Source organism: Chionomys nivalis, chromosome 10 (assembly GCF_950005125.1).
Source record: "Chionomys nivalis chromosome 10, mChiNiv1.1, whole genome shotgun sequence".
Classification (NCBI taxonomy): domain Eukaryota; kingdom Metazoa; phylum Chordata; class Mammalia; order Rodentia; family Cricetidae; genus Chionomys; species Chionomys nivalis.
In genome coordinates, this window is record NC_080095.1 from 51510412 (window position 1) to 51530724 (window position 20313).

The 20313-nt window shown below is 40.1% G+C and overlaps 1 protein-coding gene across 1 annotated transcript in view; it reads right to left on the bottom strand.

The window, feature by feature from the left end:
• Nucleotides 1-1520: 1520 nt before the first annotated feature.
• Ppm1a (protein phosphatase, Mg2+/Mn2+ dependent 1A) overlaps nt 1521-20313 on the bottom strand; it is a 47877-nt gene continuing 29084 nt past the window's right edge. The window contains exons 2-6 of the mRNA XM_057782102.1: nt 14403-15256; nt 12391-12508; nt 8051-8159; nt 5234-5291; nt 1521-4486 (exon numbers count right to left, since the gene is read on the bottom strand). Of these exons, the coding sequence (XP_057638085.1) occupies nt 4457-4486; nt 5234-5291; nt 8051-8159; nt 12391-12508; nt 14403-15236 (1149 nt within the window). The 5' untranslated portion in view covers nt 15237-15256 and the 3' untranslated portion in view covers nt 1521-4456. The remainder of the gene's footprint in view (nt 4487-5233; nt 5292-8050; nt 8160-12390; nt 12509-14402; nt 15257-20313) is intronic.

Consider the following 20313-nt stretch of genomic DNA (forward strand, 5'->3'; position numbering starts at 1 on the left):
ACAGAAGCCAATAGCTGAGTACGTAGCAGATAAAAAACAAAGAATGTGTGTTGAACTGACCCTGAATGGAAATCGCTCATCTGACAACACAGCAGAGCCAATGCCTGTCACGCATACTCCTGGTAATGGCGGTTAGTGAGTTACTGACCAACATGAGAACACCGTCTTAAATATTTCAAGCATATTCTGAAATAATATATAATTTAAAACAACTGCAAATCAAAACGAACAGCACATCATTCTAAGATATAAAGTAAAATCAGGCTTCTAAAGACATTCAAATGCCTGAAAGAAAATCTAATTAGAAGACTAGTAAATTTAAAATGGTCATCTCATTATCTCATTACCAGAATATGTGAGAATATATAACATTCTTGAAGGTCCCTCCAAACAAAAACCTTAAATGAGAAACATTTACATGCTAAAATATTTACATCTTCTCGGATACCAAATCTATACTGTAAAATCAGGGAAGTTTGAACTAGAAGTATAGCATGAAATTAAAAACTAAAACAAAGCCAATTCATCAGTCTTTTGGGAATCCATGTGCTAAATTCCCAGGCTAATCTGTTCAGTAAGGACAGGCAGTAAGCATGGCTACTCTAAAACACTAACGCGCATTCGATAGCACGACGATTTCATACGAACACTGGTGCTGTATCATGAGGCCCACAGTCTTAAGGAAGAACCTACAGGAGGCCCTAAGCTTAGATCCCACCTCATCCTGGGGGTTGGAGAACTCTAGGACATCCATTACTTGCTTGTGACTTGCTGTAGTCAGCAGGAAAAGTCAAGGCCAAAAGAGAACCAGGAATTCCATATAGATACTAAGACACACTTCAGCAGTCCAACTTACTCTTATGCTGAGCATAATCTTCTATTGAATGATTTCAATTTTTGGGAAGAAGAAACTAAACAATTTTGGGGAACAAAGGAATAGCAACTATTCTTCCAGGTGGTGACCTACTTTGTTGAAGAAAGTACTAGGAAAAGAAGGGGCAGGCAATGCATTTTTCTTTATTTATATGAATGATCCACTTATAATACATACACTGGATTCTAAATTCTGCCCAAACGTGAACTCCCTGAGAACAAGGACCTACTTCATCTCTTTACAGTCCCCAGGGACTTAACCTAGAACAGTATTTTGCTAACACTGAACACTTTGTGGGGAAGCAGAGCTTAGCTGGTTTAATGTGTTCAAACACATGGTCTTTGTAAGCAGTACTGTAATTCAAACTATTTGTATCATATAACTCTTTAATTTAAAAAAAATTCAGAGAGGGTATCACTTTGTGGCCAGTTTAGTCTTAAACCCATGATCCTCCTGCTTCAGCCTCCCAAGTGCTAAGATCATAGGCAGAGCTTTCACACCTGGCTCTCGCACCGAGTTCCTAATACTATGTGGTATCAAAAGAACAGCTACTTCGTGATCTAGAGTCAAATAAACGCACAATAACTGAAGGTGTTTGACAAGTGTTCTGAAGCCAAGCAAGTGACCACTTTTGTTTTTTTATAAAGTTTATGCTGGCCATGAGATGCTTTTGCTATCAGTGGAAGGAAATGCTACAGTGAATCAGTGAAAATCAGATGAGACAGAGTCTCACTGTGAAGCCCCAGCAATCCTAGAACTCAGTAGATCACACTGGCCTTGAACTCACAGTCACACCTGCCAAGACTCTACAGTGCGGGAATTAGAGGTCTGCACCACTGTGTCTGGCTTATTTTACTCTTATGATCACTTGTTAAAATAGTAAGATATGAAAAGCATTTTTAGGGGAGGGGTTGAGACAGGGCTTCTCTGGGTAGCCCTGTCCTGGATCTCGCTCTGTAGCCCAGGTTAGCTTTGAACTCAAGAGATTCACATGCCTCTGCCTCCCCAGTGCTGGGATTAAAGGTGTCCACTGGCTTACTCAAAACTTTTTAATGTAAGTTAGCAAAACACTGCTATGCAGAACTGCAATTTTCACTGACATAAAAGTATACTCTGCATGTTATATTACCATCACACAAGAACTTTTCCTCTCCACATAAAAACAAAACAAAACCCATACATCCAAATATTTTGAGGCATTTGTCCTGAGATGTTAATTAGCAGGAAAGGGGATGGGGAACAAGAACAAAGTGTACCATGCAGGCATGAACATCCCCCTTCAAAAAAGCGTTGCTGGCTTCCACCACGGCCATTTTCCCAGGAAGTCGGCACGATCTGCTTTTACAAGGCACACCTCCTTCCTGTAGTTCCATAATGCAAAATGACACCCAGTGTGGTGCTGACTCGTGGAAAGATCTAGTCTCCTTAGATCACAGCACTTTCTTACTCCAGTCTTCAGAATTAACGGTTTCAACAGAAGAGCATTTGAATTTCCTTTTCTGCTGAGGCAATCTCAAACAAGGCTGACCTGACTAGGCTGCTGTCGTGTGAAACACAGCTTCCCACCATGGCAGTTTCAAAAGCCGCCACAAGCAAACCCCGGCTGGAGGTTTTGAAATTTCTAAAACTAAAGGTTTTCAGGTTACTTCTAAAAACGAAGGAGCCAGGTCATCTGTCAGGATCTCGGCTTCCGCTGTCAGCCTAGCGCCCAGTCTGTGCTAGGAGCACTAGATTTCATGAAATGCACAGGCCCATCTTTGCAAGTCACAGCTTGAACATTACCATACTTCCAACTCTCCCACAGATTTAGACATTAAGCATTTATTAAGTTTGGAATTGGTTCTGTAATTGCAGCTGTTATGAATTTCTAAATATCAAGAGTATTTCAGCTTTTCTTCATTCATGCTGGACTAAGATATAAATTAAATACAATGAAGTTACATCAGCTCGCGAGAGGGGTAATGAAGAGTCCGCTGGTGTTCTAGCTACTGAAGTCTGCGACACTTCTCAGGGCTCTCCTACATTCCCTTCACGTTACAGTGGTTTTAAGGCTGTATATACAAACATGTCTATTTCCAAGATTGGGGAAAACACACAGAACAAAATGTATTACACTAACTTTTGTACACAAAGTTGTGACTTTGTATCTAACGTATTTGAATCGGTTCCTAGAGGGGACTCGGTCACATGTTGGTAAATGCAGCACTCAACCTACAGAGACGGAAACACAGACGGGTACAGAACAGTAGTCTTTATGATGTGACAGACCAGAAAACTTACTCTTACATGCTTAATCGGAGGGGGTTAAGCCTAAATTAAATTAGGTATTTTATATCTACAATTCCTTAAGCTTTGAAATTTATTTTTAAAGGCCAACAGCTAAATATTATCAACATGCTATATTTCAAATCACAAATACATCTTAACCTCTTAGATTCTAAAGACGTGGGTCAATTAAAAGTTACAGACAAACACACATTCAACACACACACATCTATCAGTGTTAAGATTGTCGAACTTGGACAATTCTTTTCATTAACAGTAGGTAAACCCAAGCTGATGCACATCTTACTGACAAGCAAGCAGCCTGGAAGAAACTCATTTTAAAAACAGGTTAGGACAACACAGACTGATTTCTTGATCCATCTGTACCTGGGGAACACCACCATCCAATTTAAGGAGACTAACACCTTTCCCTAGGAGGCATGTCCCGTTTATGGGGTTCTGAAAGCCGGGGCAAGAGGAACTACGCGAACATGATTAAATTTCTTGTTTGTTAAACCAAGCTTTATTGATAAAATGGAATTCAGAATATCTTACTAGGAACAGCAGCAGGCCCAGCCAATCATGATAGGAAAAAAAAAACGTGGCAGTCTCCTACTGTGTAGGAAGCTGCTGCTTACCAATTAGTAACTGAATGTAGGACTCATAAAGAGGTGCAAAGAATCAAGGCATTTCAGCCCCAAATCGATACTCTCACCAACACTCGGTGTCACCTGCAATGCTCTTGGCTGCAGGAGAGGCCATCCTAGAGACAGGTAAGAAGGAGCGGCTGCGTGAACAAGCCAGTCCCTCGCCAGAACACAGAGACAGTTTTCCATAACTCCCTGGGTGTTCAGCTTTGTAAGATTTTGGAATTCTTCATAATCATGCGCACATGAGCGTCGAGCTATGTGGCTGCCGCTCTCCCTGTCCACAGCGCGACTCTGTTGTGTCACACAACAAGCCAAACATTTCCTTATCGTTGACCGTGATTTTAAAGCAGTTCATAATTAAATATGAGCACTTTGTACAAGGACAATTACACTTTACAAAAAACCAAAATCATACAACAAAAATTGCTGGAGTCTGATTTACAACATGAATTACGGTTTGAAATCACGTTTACATAAGTCTCAAATTTACAATTAAAAAAAAAAAATCCGTTCTGGGCTAGCTGTTCCACCGCTCAAGCTCTGGTGTAGTCCCTCAGCCACGTCGTACCCCTTCTTCCTTAAAGTTGATGATGGCTGTTCAAAGGTTCGGCCAAGTTGAGCTGTGCTCTCCTCTGGCGGCGAAGGCGACCCATGGCCATGAGCGGCTTCACCACATGTCATCGGTTGATGCAGAGTCCTTCACAGGGGAGAACAGACAAACAGGGCGTTAGATGTACCACTCCCTGGAGAGTGCAGAAAGACACGGTTTTATAATATACCAATTACAGAACTTAGCTGGTTTCAAAAATATCTATGTCTACATATGAAAACTAATATTTAATCTGCTTAGTTAAAAAATAAGAAATCTTTGCCTTGGCCCCATCCACCAAAAATTTCCATAAACAAAGAAACAAACAAACAAATCCTTTGGTTTGAAAAAAATATTTGAATGATTTTACTACAAGTATGAACAAATTTATCATTAAACCAACAAAATTTCTAAAAAAGCTTTACCTAACTTATTTTAAACCTCCACTTTCATTACGCTTATTGCATTGTGGGAGTGAAGAGGTTAAGAGCTTCATAATGCAGCACACAGCCCGTAACAGCTGCACTCAGTGACTCTGAGCTAACAGCTGCAAGGGACTTCTCTAGTGTCTTAGTGCGGGTTCGGCCTTGGGACTGTGGCAAAGATATCTGCATGCATAAAAACACTTCACGATGAACATTCTGAATTCTGCTGTTGCTTCTTGTAAAACTCAGAATAATCCAAGATTCTGAGGAAAGAGATCCCTAACTTAATAAAAAAAGAAAGGCAGGTCTTCTGAAGTTGATTGTAGAGTATGGCCGGCCGAGCCCAGAGCAGCAGCACTGACCCACTCAGCTGTGCGCTAGAGCAGACCCACAGGGAGGACAAGAGAGCAGAGGAGCGAACACTACTCACAGTGTCATCGTTTTTGTAAGGGTTCAGTCTATTGTAAACGGCTTCAATTACATTCCGCCTAAATGTTAGAAAATGCAGAAAGTTAATCTTTCAGCAAGTAAATCACAGCTAATAACCCCAGTCCAGTGTCCACTAAAACTTTAAATACACTTCAGATACATTTGATTCTAGTTCCTGCTGTCAGCACCAAGTCTGTTTTTAAGACATCTGTGTCCCGATGCTAAAGCAGAGACAGTCTCTCTAACATGAAATACTCTAACACTCCACTGATCTAAATAACACTGGAGCAAAAGTCACAGTTTATTTCAGTTAGTTAACAAACCAACTGGTGATTTTCTTCTTTTCAGCTCATTTACTGTGTGCACATATGTATGGAGGTCATAGGACAGCGGGCAGAAGTCTCTTCTCTAATTCTACTATATGGGTTCTGGGGATCAAAGGCAGTCACCAGGCTCGGAAGCAGGAGCCATTACAAAATTACAACAGAAGTAGCCTCCCAAGAAATCCAGCAGCTCACTGGCAAAGGGTTTCCTGCACAAGCACAGACCTTGGTTGGAACCCCGGTGCCCACACAGTGTCCTGCATCTGTGACTTTAGCACTGGAAGAAGTCAAGAACAAGTGGATCCCTGGAGTTTACTGGCCAGCTAGTTAGTGAACTCTGGGTATAGTGAGACCAATCTCAAAGATAAGGTGGAGAGCAACAGAGGGAGATGTCGCCTGTCTTCTGCCTTATGTAACCTCTGGCCTCCAAGCACATGTGCTCACACGTACACACATGCAAGCACACACACACATACACGTATGCAGACTAAAAAGTCTATATGGTCCTACTTCTATTTGAGCTGACTTAAATGGCTACAAGTGAGCAACAGCAATACCAATCCGAAGACACACTGACTGAGAATGGTACCATAGTTTCCAAGTAGAAGCGCCTTTAACATGTCAAAGTAGAACAATCCAACATACATCTTGTCTTTGCTTCCTTTTAACATTCCTTCAAAAAAACTTCTACAAACACTAGAACACTGAATACTTCCATGACAAGTATAAGGATTAATTTTTGAATATTTTGTTTTAAAGTCTGGCCATGTGTTGGTACATGCCTAATCCCAGTACTGAATAGTGGAGGCAAAGTTACTTGAGTCAGGAAATCTTGGGCTGTACAAGAAGATCATGTCTGCCTGTCTCCTTCACAGAAAAAAGGTGATGTGGACGCTCCCTCCCCTCTGTGTGCTGTCATCACCATTAACGAATAAAGAAACTGCCTTGGCCTGTTGACAGGGCAGAATTTAGGTAGGCAGGGAGGACAGAACTAAATTCTGGGAGGAAGAAGACAGAGTCAGAGAGATGCCATGAATCTGCCACCACAGTAAGACATGCTGAATCTTTGCTGGTATACATGTGGTGATATACAGATTAATAATAGAAATGGGGGGCTGGAGAGATGGCTCAGCGGTTAAGAGCATTGCCTGCTCTTCCAAAGGTCCTGAGTTCAATTCCCAGCAACCACATGGTGGCTCACAAACATCTATAATGAGGTCTGGTGCCCTCTTCTGGCCTGCAGGTATACACACAGACAGAACATTGTATACATAACAAATAAATAAATATTTTTTTTAAAAAATAATAGAAATGGGTTAAATTAATGTGTGAAGAGTTAGCCAATAAGAAGCTAGAGCTAACGTGCCAAGCAGTGATTTAATTAATACAGTTTTTGTGCGGTTATTTCAGTTCTGGGCAGCCAGGACGAACAAGGGACCCTCCCCCTTCTACAAAACAGAGGTGCGGAGGAACACCTCTTTAATCCTCAATGGCAGAGAACTTCTCTAGCAAGTGTGAGACGTTGGGTTTATTCTTCAGTATAACAAACCATACACACACACACACACACACACCTGTGTCTGTCTGTCTGTAATGCAACGATTGGTGCTTTTACAGTTACAGCCTTCACACTTCTAAAACTGATGGGAAAAAATTTTTATAAACAGTCATTTCAAAGATGGTCATGTGAAAGTTTTCAAAAACTACAAGTTTCAACAGGAACTTTTAGAATCCCTGGTGAAATGACCACAAAGAATAAAGATAGCAGTATGTGCAAACTACAGAAAATCAGAGAAACGGCTACAATATCCCTCTTTACACCAAGCATTGAACTAAAACAAGACAAAATGAAACACTTGAAGCCTGGCAGTGGTGATGCACACCTCTAATCTAGTACTAGGGAGGCAGAGGCAAGCAGATCTCTGTGAGTTCAAGGCTGGCCTGCTTTACACAGCGAGTTCCAGGACAGCCAGGGCTACACGGGAAACGCTGTCGCAACAAACAAACAAACAAAAACCCACCTGAATTGCACAATGTACATTGTTGACTACAGATATAAGCTTAATATCTAACACAAACTAGTATGGTTCTATGAAACAATAGAAAAGGAAAAACAAGCAAAGGAAAAAAGTGTCTGTCTACTCTTTCTGACACCAAATACCAATCAGCAATAAACAAGCAAACACTGCCCAGACTGAAGACAGTCTTTGGAGTGTTAAGTTATACAAGGATTGACGACAGAAAACACCACCACCACTACTACAGCCCCTTGCCCTTCTGCAGCCATGCTACTTCATGTATAACCTCTCAGTCCGTTATCTCAGTGTCACCCAAGCTTCCACTAAGAACAATTCTCAGTACAACTATAAACAGTGACAATTAAGCACTGATCCCAATCAAGGAGCACAATTCCTAACAGCGAAGGCACAGCATGAACTTTTAGAGTAAATGCACAGCTCCCACAGACAAAGGCTGAACACACAGAACATACTCACTTGCTTGCCAGTTCACCCCCCGGTGGGAGGCTGGGGATGTTCTCGCTGGCTAGCGTGCGCATCACGTGGACTAAGTCAGGGACTCCTTCCCCCTGCTTCTTTATGATTTCTGGGAATCAGAAGTACCTTTTTTGTAAGTGTTATCAAAACTCAATTTTAAACACTGAAGCAAAGACACCTTAGGTTATTACAGCTGAATTACTTGTCCTACACCTGAGACTTTCTAAACTACTATGAACATAATCACTCATCTTCAAAAATGTAAGGTCAGGGAATGCAGAAAAAGACATAAAACATCAACTTCAATGAATGAAAACAAGATAAAAATGTGAAAATAAAAAAATAGTTTGTGTTAACTTGATGTGTTATACAATCAAGGTGGGTATAAATGACTTTCTTTAAGGTGTTAACTAGTTACTGTTGAAATCAACTCCTGTCCTTACACAGGACACGGGTTTTCTGTAAAATACATTGCACATAAAAATAAATAAATGAAAACTCAAGATTTGAAAAGGTACCTTTAAGTATAGGGCAATTTATTAAAGATATACTAGTTCCTAAAATTTTAACCTATATTTTTATAGTGGCAACATGACTTAAGTAGCATAAACAAATGAATGATATACTTGAACATCACTCTGCATATCAATTTTCCCTTTAGGAAATGACATATAAATAAACACACACCACCGCCTTCATTTGTTACGTAAGCAACACTTTAAATGAAAGGATCTAAATTTCATGACAAAACAATTAAGAGCAGAAAGAAAGACTTAGTAACTGTACAGCTGCATTTAGAATGATTAGTTTCACATCAGACTCCCCCCGAGGGCACAGAGAGGGGATCTGTAGCACTAACAGGCAGATGCAGTAATTCTTATCAGAGACCAATGCGAGCTGTGAACAAAGACCCTCATCCCATCTCTAAACTAAGTACAAGTCCTCATTTGGAGACTAAGCACAGTTACTCTCAGTGCAAATCCCAGCCCAAGGCACCGCAACACTTTGCTTCTCAATATTTATAATAAATGGTATTTTCTAGGCCACCAGAGCAAGAAATTATTCTATTTCTCCATTTGTAAATCCCTCTGAAAATAACACAAAAACTTCATTCTCTATCAAGCCTCAAAATGTTTCTTCACCATTAAAGGCACACGTAAAGACAGACATCACTTCTCATGAAATCTCTTTAAATGGTTTAAAATTATCCTCCTAAAATAAAGGCCAAACTTTGCATGTATTATATTATGCCTTCTTTTCCTTAAAAAAAAAAATGAACAAAATAAAGCAGTCTTAAATCTGAACAAAAAGCGAGGATCTCAGATTTGGTTTGCCAAGTTCCTTTATTGTATAGTCTTTAACATTTTGGCATATTGATGTTCTACATGGTGCTAGTGCTGAAGATCTACTATACAAAAATAAAGGGATTTGATGCTTGCCTATGCTACACAAGTTCACAATCTAGACGGGTTAACACACAACATAGTGTCTACTAAGCCAATACAATCATTTGGTTTGAGCTCTAGATACAGGAGAAATGAACACTGATAAATTCAACCAATGATGGTTTCGGTTCTAAGTTAAAAAAAAAAAACCCCGCTGTATTTGATGTAGCTTACATCTTCATTAGAATATGATATTTTAATTGTTAAGAATACAGGAAAGCAAATTCTTTTAAGAATAATAAAGACTTTAGAAACAATTAGAATCTCTTATTTGATGTGGGACAGTCATTTAAACTGTTATGAACACTTACACTATTCCGCTTCCTTCAGCTTTTAGAAAAGTTCTGGATGTTAAGAAAAATTCCTGCAATTGTTCTTGGACCATACTTTTTTTTTTTTGGTTTTTCGAGACAGGGTTTCTCTGTAGCTTTGGTTCCTGTCCTGGAACTAGTTCTTGTAGACCAGGCTGGCCTCGAACTCACAGAGATCCGCCTGCCTCTGCCTCCCAAGTGTTGGGATTAAAGGCGTGCGCCACCACCGCCGGGCGGACCATACATTTTAATTAGACTGCAAAAACTCGGTGCTGCCATAAAGAATATAAATGTCAGGAACTCTGCTTCATAAACAGAGACAAACACACCCTGATCCCCCTCTTTCCTCAAGAAAGCTTAAGGAATTCTCAGTTTCCTCCAGATTAGCAACTTTTCAGGGAGCCAGGCCAGTAGCAGACAAGAGAGTCACACACAGTTGAGTATAATCTTAAACTGCCTAAGGACCGCAGCGCAACAGCCATCTGGTTACTAAGGCAGCAAGAGTCTCCTCATCACCTCCCCTCAGTAAAGGTGACACAGCAGGAGGAGGGAGGGTCTGAGAAGCTTTGTCCTTTCAATGTTGTAGACACAGAAGCCAAAAATGTTGAAAACAAATAAATGAGGCTTAGTAGGTCACAGCAATTTCGTCAAGGCATGTATTTAAACAAGGAGAAGGGTATTTGGTGTCTGTGTTAGAAGCTGCGAACTTGTCCACTAGACATACATCTTTCACAGTGCAAAGATACATTCCTTCTGTGCTTTTAAGTAGCAGCAACTTTAACACAACTTTCTCTCTAGTTGCATCTCATCAGTTCTAAAATACCATACTTAATTTACAACACATTACCTCCAATTGCACGGTGTAACAGCTGAACATAGTACAATATTGACTATTAATGTAAACTCTGCCCAGGTGGCAACTGCCACTTGATAGCATGAAATATAAAACTTATTATAATAAAATTATATGCAGTGACTATTTTATAACTCCACCAAAAACTCACTTTAAAATAAGCACACTGAAGAGAAAAATAGTAATTCATTCCTAAAACTGGATCCTATTCCATAGTAAAAATACTAAGTTACGTATTATTTCTTTATACCAATAAAAAGTATTCCCAGGCTAAGGTGCCAAAACAGCAACATCAACTTACCCCATACACATCTTTTTGGCTTCATAATTTTCTACTAAACAGCAAATTTAGACCAAACACTCTGTAACATTCTAAGTATTTTTAGAGTATTTTAGAATATTTTAGAATAACAATTGAAATACCTTAAGATGTGAAAAATTACAAGACCCTTGAAAATAGTGAGGAAGAATACATTGACTAGTATACTTAATGAACGAAATACTAAACAATACAAACAGACGTTACCATCAGGGGAGGGAGGATAGTAACAAAACCTCAAATCTCTAGGTACACTAACAACCCAAACCAAGCACAACTCTAATAGACAGATTACAAATGATATCAAGCAATAAAAAAAGAAAATAAAATTAAGATGCACACTAATTTTAATAATGAAGACACAATGGATGCAATAGTATGGTGGGTCGATGCTTGCATGCCAATTACGGTATCAGGAGAGCAGAACGCACTTTTTACCCTCAAGTGTTTGTTTATAAGGCATGCATAATCTCCGTGCTTACTCTATCTGTCCACACAGTGAACCTAGTGTCTGGGAGACAATGTTTATGCTTATGCTTAGTGAGCAGCTTCATCAAAGATCATGGAAGGGCTGGGGTGGGGTTCAGAGGGAAGTACTTGCTCACTGTGCAAGAAAAACCTTAGATTTGGTCCCCAGTTCTACAACCAACCAACCAACCTATCTACCCAACCCACCAACAAAAGATAAATTTCTTCCAATATTTAAAAGCATCACATTTTTTTGAGGTACAAATGCTTTCCATTTGTTATAAAATAATCTGCAGAAATCTAAGAACCACACTCCTACAGTTCCAAACCACTTTCCTGATCTCATTTGAGAGTTGATTCCTGCCAGGTCTGTGCTGTAAAGTCAAAGAGCTCATGGCTTAGGAGGGAAGCCGTCAAAGAACTGAAAACTAAGTGTGGAAAGCTGTGGGATGTGACAGCTGCTAGGAACCATCTGACTTCCAAGTTATCAAAAACAAAACAAACAAACAAAAAAACCAAACCACCCAGAAAACAACCACCCAAACACAGGTCATACACAAACTATTCCGGAGGTTTGAAGTTAGCGCACATGGCTTTCTCACAGGAAGATGAAATATTCAAATGAAACAAACTGTGTTCTCCGGGCATAAAACTCCTCACGCCAGTGAGGTGAGCAAGAATTTTAGATTCACATTTCAACCATTCAGAACAGAAGTTTCCTAACCAGAAAACTCATGTTTGCATGAGGCTGTACTAGCTATCTCTAATCTGACAGGGTGCCTTGGGCGGACATCTACATGCTTACTACGAAATGCCCTTTCCACTTTTACATGATAAGTACTAGATGTTAAAGGCATGTAAAGAACTAAAAACTAGAGTGTTAAACTTCTGTTGTAGGTTTTGTTTTTTAAAGAAAGCTACTTATTTTTTGTTAAATGATCCACCTTCTACTCTGCATTCCAGGTACTTGTCCAGCTCTGCCTCCTTCTTCACGGCTTCTGCTGAAACTTTAGGTGCATTGGGAAAACAGATCAGAATCACACTCATGTTGTCTCGACTTCCCTGGAAAGAGAAAGGGCAAGAAAATATTTGGTTTTCTTTCTACTTTTTAAAACCTTGAGAATCTTTATACCTATGCCAATTATAACTATATTGTGTCTATAAAAATGTTATTTTTAGCTGGGCAGCAGTGGCACACGCCTTTAATCCCAGCTCTCGGGAGGCAGAGGCAGGTGGATCTCTGTGAGTTTGAGGCCATCCTGGTCTACAAGAGCTAGTTCCAGGGCAGGCTCCAAAGCTACAGAGAAACCCTGTCTCAAAAAACAAAAACAAAACAAGTTACTTTTAAGGAGAAAAAAGCAGACATGTTGGTGGGGGACAGTTGCCTCCATATAATATATTAACTATTATAAGGAGCAATCATTACAGGCTACATCCTCTGTGAAAAAATTATTGTCAAAGAGCCTATAAAACAAAAATTTCCGTAAGTCTTCTCTGGTGGCCACTTTGCTTGAAGTCACCTGCCATGTCAGTATCACGCAGCTGCACATGCCATATAATATGGCGGAGCTTGTTAGTACTAGTCTTTACTGTCCCTGTCACAAATTTACACTTTAGTCACAACGCACTGTGGGGTCAATGCATTTATTTCTGCAGTAGAAATATGAAATCAGAAGGAAAACTAGAAGAAGTTTATACTTTTGTAATATATATTATGTATTACTTATATAATAAAAGTACCGATTTAACTTAGGAAGTACATTCAAATCATTATTCAAACTGTTGTTAAATAGAACACTTGAACTGACAGCCTTCTACATTTTCCTTACTTTTAGTATTTAATTCAGCTATATGGAAACATTGGTCTTATACACATTAAACGATACCTCAAACCGTTTATAAGGAAGCTAGACTGACAGCACGCTATCACTGGTGCCCTTTACAGACACACAGCTGGAAGGGACACAAATTCCACTTCTAATAGGATTAGGATTTTACACTGAGATGAATGTGTGGGTACATAAACGTTTGCTTTCAAACAGTAGTCAGCAAGCATCACTGACAAGACACAACAGTGTGGCACAAGCGACACTGATGCTAAGCCAAGGCCCCAGCTTTTCTAGTCTGGGGGCTGTGGCTAAAGCTGTGTAATATTGTAGAAATGAGTTCTGAGTTCTCCAGCATGAATCGACTATGTATTACCTATCAGACTAGAGTGTACACGAGCACACATGTAGGCAGGCATGTATGCACATGTAAATCCTTAATAGAGGCTAGCAGCTATATATTATCTATATTTTATAGCAGAGAGAGGTTGAACTTGGTTAGGACTGAATCGTACAAAAGCAATAGAGGTAAGCCTTGATTCCAGGTCTGTTTGACTCTTAAGTTCACAGAACCTTCTCTGTCTTCAGCTTCCTTATCTGCTTCTCTATGTGCATGAGCCTATTTGATCCTCCTCCCAGCAGTCCCACTAGACAGGGCAATCTCTGTTCTTTCAGGAAACAAGAGCTTACCTCAAGTCACAGGGTCTCACCCGAGGTCCTTCTGAGCCCACAACCAAGGCTATTTGTATCGCCCCATACCCAGCACTCACTGAACTCTGCTGTTCTGATGCTACAGAACTCATGTTCGAGTGGTGGAAACACTCAACTAGCGTTCTAAAGCATATCCACAGCTTACAGCTAGATACAGAGCTCCAGATCTCCCCACCCTCTTTCTAATATTCTATAGTACCAAAAGCTTAAGTGCCTATTGTTAAAGACCAAGCATTTAGATTCAGCTCTTGCACAGATGGGAACTGGCTAGTTTCTAAAGTACCCTTATATTTTCACAGTTGGTAGAGTATCCTGTAATTGTGCCAAAAATTTATTTTTGATATCTACAGGCTCCACAATAATTAAAAGGATCAGTAATTAATGGCATAAAGTTGATTGAAAAGAAAAAGTCTAGCTACCTTATACAAACAGGTGTCGACTACTTCATTGCAAACTTTCTCAAGGTCATCAGTGACTTCAAGTCTGGATCTCACAAAGTCACAGAGCTCTTCGTTTCCCATGACATCCCAGATTCCATCACATGCAAGAATAATGAACTGATCATCCTCTTCAGACCTTTCGATATCATGGACCTCCGGCTCAGGTGAGACAAGCTGCTCTGTGGGACCTTTTCCATGGACACATTTGTAATCGAAATCCCCAAGGGCCCTTGACACAGCCAGAGAACCGTTAACACGCTGAATCATCACAGAGCCCCCTGCATTCTGAATTCGTTCTTTTTCCAGCGGATTACTTGGTTTGTGGTCTTGTGTGAAGAAGTGAACTTTCCTGTTCCTACAAAGCAAACCTCTCGAGTCTCCACAGTTAATGAAATAGGTGTGCTGGGGAGAAATTAAGACCCCCACAGCTGTTGACCCACTTCTATCTGCACCATGTTTCTTCTCTGACATAACTCTCATGTGTTCATCGATCTCCAGAAAACCTGTTCTGATTCCATTCTTTACATTTTCCACAGATGGCGCTCCTGCAGAGCCTTTAAAATCCTGGTTATTGGTGATGTGATCTAACAGATGCTCACAGCAGTATTTGGCAACCTGAGAACCAGCATGCCCATCATATACAGCAAAGAATGACCATGTCTCAAGTCCACTTGGCAAGCCGATCACAGCTGTATGTGCGTCCTCCATTTCAACACGCCAGCCTTGCATGCTGCTTAGGCCATATCGCAACCCATTCCCCTGCCCCTGGGCATTATGCTTTTCCATCTTTGGCTTGTCTAAAAATGCTCCCATTATGACTTGATCCTCTAGGTCTGTAAAGGAAGAGAAATAAGAAAGTCAGTAACTGTCTTTGAAACAAAACACACACCCAACAGTCTTTTGTAGTACCTCTGAGATATAAGGAAATTGTAAAAACTCATGGGCTATAGCCATAAGCATTGTGTTACTGACCTGGAATGTGCAGTTAACAAGAAAGGGAGAGGCTGATCGAATAGAGCTCACTTAGACAAGCTGCAAAGGGAACTAAGTCACCAGGAAAAGGAGTTTGTCTGCCTCTCTCTGATACTAAGGAGACCCAGCAGTGACCATTAACTTACACGAACCAGGCAAGATTCCAGGGTACACGTATCATATGTAACCTTGCAATTATGTTGTGTGTCAATAAAAAAGTTAATTCATAAGACATATGAGTATCTCCTACTTCAGAAACCTTAGTACTAAGAAATTTTGAAAGTTTGATTTCAAGCTATTTCATTTTGTTTCCATAACAAGAAAACTCTGTAAATTACTCACACTGGTCCAAATTTTCAGTGCCTTTCTTTAAGCCCTGTGTAGGTCATACTCCTTAGCTTGAATCCCCTGCCTCATCTCTTTACTAACAGGAAAAAAAAAGAAAAAAAAAGAAAAAAAACCCACACCTGTATCTATCCTTTAAAGTCCAGCTTAGATTCTACTCCCTTCATCAGACTTTGCAGTCTTTGACAAATCCAGTCAGTTACTAAAGCGCTCAGCTTCAATTTTCAAGTAATAATGTGCTTTAATGACAAATTTTATTATACAAAAAATTTAACAGAATTAATCTGATAATTAAGCTAACAGTAATAATAAGTATCATTATTATATGCTTTATGAGCACCAGGTATAAATCATAAAAGATCCAAAGGGTCTAGTTCGGCTCATCTAATCCTTTGCCAACACTTAACAGCCAGTTCCCTGATTTGGAATGGACCCACAAAGCAGACACAGTGGGTCAAGACGTAGGCTAGCTCTTGATCAAGCAATATTTTAATAATACATTTAATAATTCAGTCCAAGTAACCAAATGAGTTATAAACGAAAGAAAATCTTAAAGTAAAATAGAATACTGAAGAGAGAAAGGAGGTAGAGGAGACGTATATAATAAGGGAAGGACAGTGTTCAGGTGATGTTCTGAAACTAGGAGACTAAAGATACCAGTAATGATAAACTCAGAGAGAAATAGTATAGAAACTCCTTGGGAAAGAAATAAAAAATTCTGTTTTTGCAGACATCCTCTCCCCACTACTTCCTTTTTCCTTCTGACCAACGGATGCACAGGGAAAGAAAGCTCAAAACTCCTTCAAGTTCTCTGATTTCCACTGTGTGCAGATGTGTGTGCATACACGCGCGCGCACACACACACACACACTCAATAAAAACGCAAAGGATTTCAGTTTTAAAATTCCTATGTGATTTTATGAGGCATAACAAAGTTGCAGAGCATAGGGGAAAAAGAAAATCAGATGAACTACACAAAAAGTGTAAAAGACGAGGTAAAGCCAGGGGTAGTGGCTTATGCCTAGAATCCCAGCAGAGGCAGGCGTCTCTGTGAGAAGCATTCCAGGGCAACCATGACTACATACATCATAGAGAAACTCTGCCTCACTGTCCATCACACCCTCCAAAACGGCAGGGAGGGATGGGAAAAGACGCCAACGGGTAAGAGTCAAAGAGAAAAACAGCTCAAAATATGATTACTAGAAATAACTACTCAAAAGTGGGGGGAGTAAAATTCAAATTGAAGCTCATTTCATAGACAAAGCAAAAGAAAGATCATGAACCACAGACTCATAAGACTTTCCCAATGGAACCAAGCACCGAAGAATACAAGTTATAAAGTTAGACCTGACCAGCTCGATCTCTTTGTAACAGTGTGACCACAGCAAGCATACTAGTTTTTCTGAACTGCTTTCTTCATCTGTATAATAAGGCACTAATCCCCCGCACTGCTGAGATAGGGTTTCTCTGTGTAACAACAGCCTAGGCTGTCCTGGAACTCACTTTGTAGACCAGGCTGGCCTTGAACTCAGAGAGAGCTGACTGCCTCTACCTTCTGAATGCTGAGATTAAAAGTGTGCACCACCACCACCCAGCTAAACTTTTTTTAAAGACAGCTGGGTATGGTGATTCATGCCTTTAATCCCTTTAATCTCTGGCAAAGGCAGAGATCTCTGAATTTGAGGCCAGCTTATCTATATAGAGTAAGTTCCAGGACAGCCAGGGCTGCACAGAGAAATCCTGTCTCAAAAAACAAAGAAAAACAAAACCAAAAAATCATCAAAAGACAGGATCTCACTGTATAGCTCTGGTTGGCCTGAGACTAACAGAAATTCACCTGCCTCAGCTCCTGAAGTGCTGAGATTAGATTAAAGGTGTGTACCATCATGCCTGGCATAGGTGCTAATCTTATGGGATTGGGATTCTTTTTTTTTTTTTTTGGTTTTTCGAGACAGGGTTTCTAGCTTTGGAGCCTGTCCTGGAACTCCCTTTGTAGTCCAGGCTGGCCTCGAACTCACAGAGATCCGCCTGCCTCTGCCTCCCGAGTGCTGGGATTAAAGGCATGCGCCACCACCGCCCGGCATCTTATGGGATTCTTACAAAGAATAAGTGTATAATGAATTTGCAGCATGTCTAGTACACTATATACACTTAATATAGTGAAGCTGTTTATTATAAAGCAATGCTTATATAGTATTTTTTTTGTTTTTTTTCGAGACAGGGTTTCTCTGTAGCTTTATAGTATTATTTTTCTACCAGAGCAAGGGAGTCAGTTATAATAATGTTTTTCTCCTGGACACCAGCTTTGTCTGTCCTTTAGTAAAAAATTTGTACATAATATACTTTTGGGAGTGGTAGTGATTAAACTCAAAACCTCACTAATGCTATTCTACTAATGAGCTACACATTTATTCTTTGTGTAATATACTTTAAAACATACTTTAAACACATTATTAGAAATGGGGGAGGTGATTAAGAAAGTCCCTTCCTGCCCGCCTGACACACCAGAAGCAGGTAGAGTACGAGGAAAACAGGAACTCCAGTGACTGTACTAACAGCAAAAGCTGGAAGATGCACTACACGACAGCACAGTGGCCCCATGACCATTCCAGAGCAGTGTGCTAGCAAGGGCAGGCAATGCCCAGGTGATGGAGTCACCTCTGTGGCCATGTCTGACCTGCATCTTACAGGCCTGGAGTAAGGCAGCAAAGGTAAGGTTTCTGCTCCATATGTTCACTCACATTAACAGGCTCAAGCACACCATGATTCTAACTGTAGTTGGTTAAAGAACCTGACATACAGCATCTTAAAGAAACTGTCCTATCTACCAAGAAAATGTGTAGTGACCATTACTAAAAGCTATAAATGGCAAACACTGGAAATAACTTGCTTATTAGAAAGTACAGTAGATTGCATTTAACAACAGACATTTAATTGTCATTTTTTCCCAACAAAAGGCAGTATCTTGAGTAATGCAGCAAAGCAATTCTACATAATACACAGTACAGTACATATAATGAGGGCAGCAGCCAGCTTAAGGACAGTGGCTGCAAACTCCATGAGGACAGGGACTTCCAATGGTGTGCCCCCAGCACTCAGAGCCTAACAGCAGAAACTCAATAGCATATAAAACTACTGGTTTCTGTCTGGAAAGAAAAAGAGACAGCATGGCTTCAGGAAGAAGTCCAACATGGGAGTTTGGCTGTATTAAAGGGACAAAGGGACTTGAGAACACTGCTTCCTCTAAACCAAACCAAGACATGTTTTAAAAGCACATGACATTCTCTTAAAACCTAGAGCCCCCACCCTCACCTCTCAACAACTGGAGAAGGTATTAGTGAATGATTACTGGCCTAGAAGTAACATCTCACAGAGACTGGGTGCACGTGGGGGAGGGGTACCAGCCAAGCACTATTCAGAAGTTTTATGAATGTATTAATGTTTTTAAATCATTATGCCAATATTGGCATTATTATACCCCTATCTTACCAAGGAAGAAACTGAGCCATTAAGTTACTTACTCAAGGCCAACAGCCAAGTTGCTTCATCTGGGTCTGAACTGCCTTGCGAAGTTGACTAGCCAGTAATGTTTGAGTTGTGATTAAGACACCTAGATGATTAACAAATCTAGATAGATGCCTACCTAGACTAGCATCCCTCGATTTCTTCACTGTGCAGCAGACATATTAATATGACCTTCTGAATGATACTTCAATGCAGTCAGTCTGGTAAGAATGAAGGCACTGAGCAAAGGAATACTATTTATTTATTTATTTTTGGATTTTCAAGGCAGGGTTTCTCCGTAGCTTTTGGTTCCTGTCCTGGAACTAGCTCTTGTAGACCAGGCTGGCCTCGAACTCACAGAGATCCGCTTGCCTCTGCCTCCTGAATGCTGGGATTAAAGGCGTGCGCCACCACCGCCCCGCAAAAGAATACTATTCAATCACTATTATATTCCTACAAATAGCAAATCTAGATTTTCACTTTGCATAACAGAGACCTTACTCTCCCCTTTAGAAACAAGTCCAGGACTTATTTACCAGATATGCATATGAAATTACCAAATAAATTAATTCCGCAAAACTAAAGTATGCAATTTATGAATCTTATCTACTTAAGAGTTTGAATAATTTATAAAAACTTAGTGAAGTAGCCAACTGTAAACTACATAAAAATATGATGCTGATTATATAACTATGTCAGAAAGTCTTTACTAATATAAATATTGTTTGCATAGGCCTCTTGCATACATGGATGATTGATTACACAGTGTTTTATTTAGTACAATTATTAAATGAACAAGTGTGTGTGTGTGTCAATGAAAGTTTAACTCAGTTTCTGAGTCTTATACCTACTTGAATACATACTGCATCTCATCACAAATATTAGCAGCTGATCTGAATTTCAAGAATGCTGTGGTAAACATTTTGAGTCCTTTAAAATGAAACCAACATCTAAATTGAGAAATCCACTCATTAAAGGTCAACCACTGCCTGCTCTTTCCTGCAATGCCCAGGTGTATGTTACAGTCGATAGCAAACTACACCTGCAACCCCTCAGCAGCTTGTGCCTT